General features: G+C 41.1%; 1 protein-coding gene across 1 annotated transcript; it reads right to left on the bottom strand.

The window, feature by feature from the left end:
• Nucleotides 1-2,347: 2,347 nt before the first annotated feature.
• On the bottom strand, nt 2,348-7,905 carry Fignl1 (fidgetin like 1). The gene is made up of 2 exons (XM_057772441.1): nt 7,810-7,905; nt 2,348-4,733 (listed from the first exon to the last, which is right to left on the bottom strand). Exon 2 carries the CDS (start codon nt 4,721-4,723, stop codon nt 2,702-2,704), a length of 2,022 nt encoding a protein of 673 aa, XP_057628424.1. The 5' UTR covers nt 4,724-4,733; nt 7,810-7,905; the 3' UTR covers nt 2,348-2,701.
• Nucleotides 7,906-10,360: the final 2,455 nt, after the last annotated feature.

Here is a 10,360-nt window from a genome sequence, read left to right as displayed (position 1 = left end):
CTGGCGTGAGGCTGCTCAGCAGAAGTCAGCCTGTTTCCATGAAGCTCAGTTCTACAGAGCAAAATCCAAACTTGCACTTCAAAGGTCTACAAATAATTTCCTGGTTAAAAGTAACAGGGTACAGTGATACAGATTCCCCAAGCTCATTTTCTTAGCTGGACAAACAACTGGATAAACAAATGTCTGGTAAAGACAGGAGACTGAACACTGGAGAAGGCCAAAGTTTTGCAGTAAGACTGCAAGTTCAAGTTCAGTAAACTGATTTTGGGTTGAGTGCTTTTTGTTTGTTTAGTTTTGGTTTGGGGTTTTTTGTTTATTCGTTTATTTCTTTTTAATTTTTTTAATTTTTTGAGACATCGTTTTTCTGTAGCTTTGGAGTCTGTCCAGGAACTAGCTCTTTTAGACCAGGCTGGTCTCGAACTCACAAAGATCTGACTGCCTCTGCCTCCCAAGTGCTGGGATTAAAGGCGTGTGCCACCACTGCCCAGCTTCATTTTATTTCTTTGATATCTGCCTGCCTGCTGCCTCTCGGATTACAACCATGTACCACCATGCCCAGCTTTGTTGGATGTTTTATAGAACCCTTGGATCCTTCCCTTTCCCCTCCTGGTTCTGTTTTGATCCCCACTGCCAACCCATCTTCCCACCACTTTTTCCTTGCAATGTCCTCTGGGAACAAGCAATGACCACCTCACTTTCTTTGTTTACCTATGTCTAACTCTTCCTCAGAAAGTCTGCCATGATATAAATGGACCAAAAGGAAACCGCTTTGCTTCATTATAAATACCACTGGTTGGGGGGGGGGGGGGTATGGGTATGGGTGTTTTGCTTTCATGTATGTCTGTGCACCACTTGCCTGCCTAAGCTCTCGTATCCTCAGAGGCCAGGAATCCTGATACTGGAATTACAGATGGTTATTAGCTGTCGTGTGGGTGCTGGGGATCAAACCTGAGTGAGCCTTTAAAATGAAGTAGAGGCCTTACCTCTTAAAAGTTTCTAGAACCTTTCAGAACAGCACCACTATCTAGGAGCCAGTGACTGAACATACGAGCCTGTGAGGGACACTTCATACTCAAATCCTACAAGGATAAAGTATTGGATGTTAGGAGACATTTTAAGACGTTAGAAAATAAAAATGCCGGGTAGTGGTGGTGCATGTCTTTAATCCCAACATTTAGGAGGCAGAGGCAGCTAGATCTGAGTTCAAGGCCAGCCAGGTATATAGAGCTAGTTCCAGGACAGCCAGGGTTACACAGTGAAACACTGTCTCGAAAAACCAAAAGAAAAGGAAAATAAAAATTGAAAACAGTAACTTAAGTTCTAATGAGACAATTATACATTTCACAGGGGAAACTAAAATCAAGTTTTTAAAGCAGCAATGTATAAATAAAAGGTAAATGAAAAAGGATGATATATACTCTATCAAAGAGTACAATGTATAAATAAAAGGTAAATGAAAAGGGATGATATATACTCTATCAAAGAATACAAACTTTTTAAAAAAAATTTAGATTTTATGTATAAATAAAATTATTGAATTTCTTTGCCTGCATGTGTGCATATTCACCATGTGTGTGCATGCTGCCAGCTGAAGTCAGGAACTGGAGTTACAGATTGTTGTGAGTCACCATGAAGTACAAACTTTCTAAACTCACTCACTAAAAGTGTTTCAAATTCCATTTTAAGATGCCATGTCACAAGACAAAAATATCAACTCTTGTGTTAATTAAAGCCCATCTATAACATAGGCTCCCAAACAGAAAATTACTGTAGATATGTATGATGACATGCAAAATGATGACATACTTTTAGAAAAAGGAACTGGCTAACTGGGCACGGTGGACAGATCTGTGATCACTGCAGTTAGAAGAATGAGGCAGGGAGATTGCTTCATGCCAACATGGCTGCATACCAGTTAGAGGGGAAAAGAAAACAAAACGAAACAAGGCTACAAAAGGAAATACATAGTAAAATCACAGTACTGTATAAAACAAAATGAGTTGTCCCCCTCAAAGTAGTAATAAGCAAACAACTATTTTTATTCTTTTTGCTTCTGTCTTCTGAAGTTTCTACAACGAACATGTTTTACAAAACAAAATGATAACAATTTTAAAACATCTATTAGTTTTGAAAGAGGGTGAAATAATAGGCTTTAAAATGGTATCAGATAAAATATTAAGGGAGAACATTCCAGACCCCTAGAAAAAAAACACAGTCTCCTGTTTGGAGCAATAGGTGATACATCGCTGATACCAGATTACATCTTGCTATTTCTAAACATGTTTTTATCAGTTGATTTTGATAGAAAAAAAAAAACCGACAAAACAGGTTACAAACCAGCACAGGTTAATGTGGCTTAGTTTCTGGTGCCTTTGCTAAGATCTTAATTAGTTGTATCTAAGCCAGACCACACTAGCAGTTTATTATTACCAAACTAAAGTTCTAATGTGAACTCACTTAGAAATAAACGGTCATTCTATTTAAATGAAATGAGCTTACACACCACATAACAAATGGAAGGCAAATACAAGATACTAATATAAGATATAACAATTGGGAGTTAAAATGTTATCATTCTAATCTGAGGCATAGCATTCAGGCTATACTCCACAACAATGAAGTAGCACACCCCAAGCTTCCTATGCTAAAGGTAAAAGGACTGTTACTATTAGATGCCAGCTTCTCGTTTCAATTGCTGTGTTCACTTTCCACAACCAAATGTTTCATTCCAGTTCTCATAAAGCTCTAAGTCTTTTGGAGACACACTAGGTCGCACAGTTCTAAAAGCACTTTCAAAATCAATATAAGCTATTGCTCGGACTTGATCTGGGCTTATGGTAGCAATGTCAGCAGTGCACAAACTGCGAATAGGACCAAGAGAAGCCTCTCTGCAAAGCTGTGTCATATCTGCTCCAGAAAACCCATCAGACTGCTGCACCACCAGTTCAATTTCTTCATCACTAAGGCAACATTGCTCCTTGGACATGAGATTAACTACTATCTGTTTCCTGGCTGAAGGTTCTGGGAGGGGAATATAAAGTCTTTTCACCAATCTTCTCCGGGCAGCCTCATCAATCTCTTGGGGCCGATTTGTGGCTCCCACCACAAGAATACGGTCTTCAGAACATGTGGTTGCTCCATCTAACTGAACTAAAAATTCTGTTTTTATCCTTCTAGAAGATTCATGCTCACCATCTCCTCTTTGAGACAACAGAGAATCAATTTCATCAATAAATATCACAGCTGGCTGCTGACACCTTGCAACAGCAAACAATGCACGGACCATTTTCTCCCCCTCACCTACCCACTTAGAAGTCAAAGATGAAGCAGAGATGCTGAAGAATGTCGCTCCAGACTGACTAGCAATGCACTTGCCAATCAGAGTTTTACCAGTCCCTGGAGGGCCAAAGAGAAGAATTCCTTTAGGGGGCCCTCGTAATCCAGTAAAGATATCTGGCCTCATCATGGGCCACACAACAATTTCCTTTATTGTGGCTTTTGCAAATTCTACTCCAGCAATATCTTCCCAATGTACTGGAGGCCCATGGTCCATAATTTCATTCATAATAAGCTCAATCATCTTTGGCTCCACATTCTTCAGACGGTCATCAGTGGGTTGTACTGCAGACTCTGCCCTAGTAGGCTTACACTTCACTCTTTCATTCTGCTCATCTCCATCTTGCTTAGACACTGGAGGAACAAACTTTCCAAATATTCCTCTTGATTTCCCTGCTCCCAAAGACCTTTTCATACCACCATATGAAGATTTTGATATATGCTGAGATTTGTAGCACTTTTTTTTTTGATCTGCCCATAACTGTTCTTTTGCAGTTTTAAAGGAAGGCAGGCTATTGTCGTCCCTTTGGTCACCATCTTCTGTTTTACTAGAAATCTTTTTCGGTATTGGGTTAGAAAGCTTGTCAATGGTGCCAGAGTCAGATAAAACCTCCCTTTTTTGTGGAGTCTCACAGCCAGAAGGAAAACAAGACAGATTGGATACAGACATATTTGGTCCTGTGTTGGTTTTAGGAGAGCTGTGATTTTCATTTCTGGTATTTCCAAATAATGGTGTAGTGTGAAATGTTGCAGTGGCTGACTCACCTAAAGGTGTTGAGAAGGTGGGACAAGCCTTAGTGGTATTAGTTGCCAAAGGCAGCAGAGCACTCTGAAACCGCGAATGTCTCAGACTGCTGCCTGGGATGGCTTGAGTCCTATCTGTGTCATTGGATAGAAAGTCGCCCTCTCCAGAACCTCCACAAACACTAAATTTAGAAGGTTCAGAGACAGTGGGCTCTTTACCGATGACTACTGATGATGCATCAGCAGGTTCCAGCAGAGAATCCTTCCACTTCTTTCCAGCTTGCATCATCTCCTGTACCTTACTCATTTTAAAAATATTATTTACTGACAATCCAGACTGCCACTTGTTACTGTCAGCCTGTTTAGATCCTGCCAAAGCTAAAATGCTTTCTGCATAGTTATTCAAGCCAGTTTCAACATTGTCAGAATCAATAATTGCAGAATATTTTTCTGTATACCTTTTAAACAGTTTGGTAGCACAGACCTGAGAGATCTCAGCGTTGGCCCATGCATACTGAATGTGTAGTATCTGTGCACGGTATGCATCTGCCTTCTGTCCTGGTGTACATGTGCCAGATGTAACTACAAAGTAATTCTTCTGCCAACTGTCCAGTTTCACAGACCTAGAACTGGAACTCTCCATGTCAGAAATTCTGTAACACAAGACAAAATTGAAGACAAATCAGAATCAAGAAAAAAAAAAAAACAAGAATAAAAAACCTGTTAAGAAAAGTACACTAGGGGCTGGAGAGATGGCTCAGTGGTTAAGAGCATTGCCTGCTCTTCCAAACGTCCTGAGTTCAATTCCCAGCAACCACATGGTGGCTCACAACCATCTGTAATGAGGTCTGGTGCCCTCTTCTGGCCTGCAGGCATACACACAGACAAAATATTGTATACATAATAAATAAATAAATAAATAAATAAATAAATAAATAAATAAATAAATAAATGTAAATAAATAAATAAATATTTTAAAAGAAAAGGTACACTAGGCCTGGCAGTGGTGGCGCACGCCTTAATCCCAGCACTTGGGAGGCAGAGGCAGGCGGATCTCTGTGGGTTCAAAACCAGCCTGGTCTACAAGTTCCAGGACAGGCTCCAAAGCTACAGAGAAACCCTGTCTCGAAAAATAGTATTTATTTACGTTTCATTTATAAAGATGTATTTGTAAAAGAAATATTTAGTTAATCATAAATTTCAAGTACTCATGACACAAAGATACACTGATAAGAGTTTTCAAGATTAAGGACAACCTAACAATGACTTCTTAGATGTTAAAGTGTCTTATTTATAAAATATTTTTTTTCTACAAAGAAAATATTCAACAGGCGGTGGTGGCACACACCTTTAATCCCAGCACTCAAGAGGCAGAGACAGGCAGATCTCTGTGAGTTCAAGGCCAGCCTGGTCTACTAAGTGAGTTCCAGGACAGGCTCCAAAGCTACAGAGAAACCCTGTCTTGAAAAAAAAAGGAAGAAGAAAAAGAAATAAAGAAACTACTCATGGGTTTTAGCAGAAAGGTAATGAAAGAAAGGGGTTGGGAAATGTGACTCAGGTGGTAAAGTGCTTACTAACATGCCCAAATCCTTATGATTAATCACCAGTACACATATACAGGGTATAACTATGCATGCCTAGACTCCTAACATTTGGGCAGTGGATTCACCACCCTCAGTTACAAAGTTTAAAGCCAAAGTCAGGCAGTGGTGATGCATGCCTTTAATCCCTACTTGCGACGGCCTAGACATCTATCAACATATGAATGGATGTATAAATACACAATGGAGATCTATGCAGCCATAAAAAAAAATAAAATCCAACCTTTACAGAAAATTGAAATCAACTAAGTCATACGCTACAGAAAATAAGCCAGACTCAGAAAGACAAATACCTCATTTTTCCTCCTGCAGAATTTAGATTTAGAAATTGTGTGTGTGTATGTGATATGCATGTATTTACATATATGTTTGTAGAACATGGAATAGAAGATGATCATGAAAGGAGGTAATCTTTAGGGAGGTGGGAAATGGGCTAATAGAACATGTAATAGGAAAGCAGAAAGGATCTACTAAGAAGGAAGGGAACCAGGGGAAAGGGTAGAGAGCAGGAGGCAGCACTGAGGGAACTAAATCAGAACACAGTTTAATGATATATATAGCTATGAAGATGCCCTGATGAAGCTTTAAATCTTAAGCATGCTTTCTAAGAAAAATACTAAGCAAGTCATTTACAATTTCTGGGTCTTCAGATTTTATCTGAAGGAACCATGTGAGAATCAAATCTGTTGATCGTGAAAATAATGTGGTAACTGTTATCCCTGCTGTCCAAATGTAGAAACTGAGACTAAAAGAATAAAAAAACTTACTAGCGAGAACTCAGCTGATTATGAAAATGTGAGAAGTCAGGTCCAAAGTTCCACATTAGATACTGTGTACTTTACCATGTACTGAATACTACTTGATGTAGAATACTACTATCAGTGCAGACTGAGCTGCATGAAACATAAATATGAATGATGACATATTTAATATTTTTAATGATTTATCCTGCATAAACACTTGAAACATGATGCCACAAATCTTCCAAACTTTCCCATTTTTCACAGTGTTAAAATTTAATATTTATGCTGAGTGGTGGTGATACACGCTTTAATCACAGAACTCAGGAGGCAGAGGCAGGGAGATCTCAATGAGTTCGAGGCCAGCCTGGTCTACAGAGTAAGTTCTAGGACAGCCAGAGCAACAGAGAAATTGTCTTAAGAAAAAAATTAAATCTTACGAAAGATGAACTGCAAGAACAAGCCAAACAGTCTACTAGTAAAGGAGTTTTATGCCAGGTTTTCCTCAAGATATTCTCATAAACCCTTCACAGTTTTATACAAGAATCTTAGGAAAATATACAATTGGGCTGAGAGATAGCTTAGTACAAGAAGGCACCTGCTTTCAAGCATGTCAACCTAAATTCTCAAGACTTACATGGTTTCTGAAAATAGTCCCCTGACATCCACATGCACAGTTTGGCACAAATGTGCCCCCACTCACCACTAAATAATGTAAAAACTATTTTTGTAATGTAAAATCTGCCTACACACTAGCAAGAAAAAAATCTTAAGAAAACCTTTCGGTTTCCTAAGATGTCTTATGATAAAGTAAAAAGATCAGCTACATTTTAAATTTACTTCCAATTTATCTGGAAGTATAGCTTAATGACCAATACTTTTTATGTATGTGAGCTATATTTAATATAGCTTTGTGGGGGGTGAGACAGGGTTTCTCTGTGTAGCCCTGGTTGTCCTGGAACTCAACTCTGTAGACCAGGCTGGCCTTGAACTCAGAGACTTGCCTGTCTCTGCTCCCAAGGGCCACCACCACAACCTGGCTTAATATAGCTTTTTATGTCCCACAATGATGTGGAAAGGATTTACCACATTATAGGTAGGCATACATAAATCTTTGTTTATAATAGAAAACTTAACATCTAGTAAAACTATAACTCAAACCTAACCTAGTATCAAAACTAGAACAACAGTTCTGGGGCAAGCAGCCCTGCTTTCATCTGTTTTAACCCTATTTTAATCTCCATTATACGACACCAGAAATAAGAAACTTAACAGGAGGTGACCTGGAAAATATGAAAACTAAAGTCACCAACTCTCATCACCTTCTCAAAATTATCTCTTCCACCGACCGCCATCTTTCTAATCAATATTCATCTCCCAAGTTTTACCTCTTTTCCACTTAGTCGTGTCCTGACACAGACACAGACAACCAAAAACTGTCACCACTGCTCAATGGTCTACCACTTCCAAGTTATTTCATGGGGTTGGGGATTTAGCTCGGTGGCAGAGCACTTCCCTAGCAAGCGCCAGACCCTGGGTTCAGTCCTCAGTTCTAGAAAAAAAAAAAGACAAAATACCAAGTTATTTCAACAAGTCTCGTTTTGGGAAAACCTATAAATTATGGTAAATGAGTAGGCATCAGAGTTGCATTTCAATCTTCTTAACTTTTTTTTAATTTTCTGATTAAGCAAGCTACTTGTTCAAACTGGACAGTTGGCTTCTGCAAGAACTATTTTTTTTTATTACATTTAGATATTCTTCAGTACCTAAACCATGGTACCCACTAATATATGATTAAAGACTGGAGTGCCTACTATATACCAGACATCATGTTTGACCTTTACATAACTCTAATGTATTAGTGGGAAAGTAACATAGGAACTTAGAGGACAGGATCTAAAGCCAGAGCCTAGACATAAAAGTTTTAACTTTTTTAATTAATTGTATTTACTGGGAAGGGTCCAGGTCTAGGTCTGAGGGCAACTTGCAGGAACTGGGTTTTCTCTTTTCACATGGATTCTCAAAGATCCTGGACCTCAGGTTCCCAAACTCAAAAGCTTTTACTGGCTAAGCCGTGTCCCACTAAATCATTTCCCTGGCCCGATAAGTGGATGCATGATCTGTTCTTTCGGCGGTGACTTGGAGTCTATCTCTTAAGCTATGAGGTTTTCATCTGAAACAAAAAACAAACAAAAAAAACTGCAGCGTGAAACATTATTTAGCTGACAAGTTTGTGAAATCACTGAAGCATTAAAGAGTACCCAGAACTTAGAAATGTCAGATAAGAGATTGTGAATTAATATTCCTTTCCTTTGGTCATAGTCCAAGGCCTGGAACCAGCTACCTAATCACACCTGACAAATATCCCTATCCCAAATGCTTGGAGTCAGAAGCGTGTCTGATTTCCAGATATTAACACAGATATTAGGTAGGGGACTTCATTCTAAACACAAGACTCACAATATTTAGTATATACCTTAGCCACATAACCGGAAGGTTCATTTATATATTTTAAATAATTCTGTACAGGGCTGAATGATTAAAAAAAAAAAAAACTTTAAGTTTGAATAAGTGTAATTTCCCCTTGTGATGTTACGTTGGGCTTCGAAAAGTTCAGATGTCAGGGGAGTTTGGATTTTCGGATTAGGGAAAGTCACCTGTGTTAGCACTGCCGAAAGCACGCTACTCAACGAGAGGAAATTCGGGGGGCAAACCTGCTCAGGCCTTCCTCACAGTCGTGGCGGGAGGCGGTGGCTGCCGACCTGACCCCAGGGCCGTCCCGCCCACCCGCACGTCCCTCAACCCGGGTCGCCGCCGGGAGCGAGAGCCTCGCCCTCGGCTTCGCAAGCCCCCCACCCTCCTGACAACCCGGGCTGACAAAATGAAACAAAACACCAAAAAAAAAAAAAAAACAGCCGAGCCGGCGTCCACAGCCTCGGCCCGCGGCTCCGACGGAAACCAGCCGCCTACCGAGGCCCAACAGCGTTGCCTGCTCCGCCCGCAACCACCGAAAAGCGCGCCCTTCGCAATGCGCCTGCGCCGCGAGTGACGCGCTCGGCCAGCGCCGCGCCTGCGCGTAGGAATAGGGGCCCCGAGGGGCGCGCGCGCGCGCGCGGCATGAGGGCGGGGCCTGGCGGCCTGGCGGTCTCCGGCCGGACCCTGTGGCGGGAATTCGGTTTTCCCGCCCGCGGTCTGGGAGGGAGGGAGGGAGGCTGATCCCGCGCTATGGCGCTAGTTTTTTCCAAGCACGCCATTGGCTTTCTCTTCACGTCAGGTTTCGGTCGTTCTTTTTGCAGTGCTAGATGCTGCGAAATAGAGGCAGTTGAAAGAGGGGGAGAACTAACTGTTAGGGATGGTGGAGAGCTGGGTTCCCGCTGGGAGGCCCAGAACACCCCCTAAATCGGGGTCTGCCTGCTTCTTCGTTCTCCAGCCCTATCTAGTTCATCAACAGCTATCAAATAATAAGTCTCGAATTCAGGCAGCTTTGGTAAAGACGACAGCCAGCGTCAGACGTAATACCAAAATTACCAAAGCAGTTGCTGGCGGGGATCCAGTATCAACTGAATAGCTTATGTGGTTACTCATCATAGGTAGCTAAACAGATAGTGACAAGCTTGGCAGTCGCTGATGGACCGTCCCCCCTCATAAACAGCTTCGGACCCCACCTCCCATCTCCCTATTACCAGCTAAAACATCTTGCAATTTGGGTGAGGTCACTAAAGGTTAGGTTCTTAATTGATTGTTTAGGGCATAAGCCACTGGGTCAGGCTCCAAGCAGTCGGGAGCTGATTGTCAGAGAGTGGGGTGGGGGAGTGGGGGTTGCTCTTTATTTTTGTCTCTTTGTCTACAGCCCTCATTGCTAAGCCCGCCTGTTTTCACTGAGAAAACTTATCTTTTCTTTCCTTCATTTTTATCTCCCTCTTCAGACACTGACCAAAA

The sequence above is a fragment of the Chionomys nivalis genome, chromosome 6 (genome assembly GCF_950005125.1).
Source record: "Chionomys nivalis chromosome 6, mChiNiv1.1, whole genome shotgun sequence".
Lineage (NCBI taxonomy): Eukaryota > Metazoa > Chordata > Mammalia > Rodentia > Cricetidae > Chionomys > Chionomys nivalis.
Note: the sequence above shows the minus strand (reverse complement) of the source record. Positions and strands in the feature narration are given on the sequence as shown.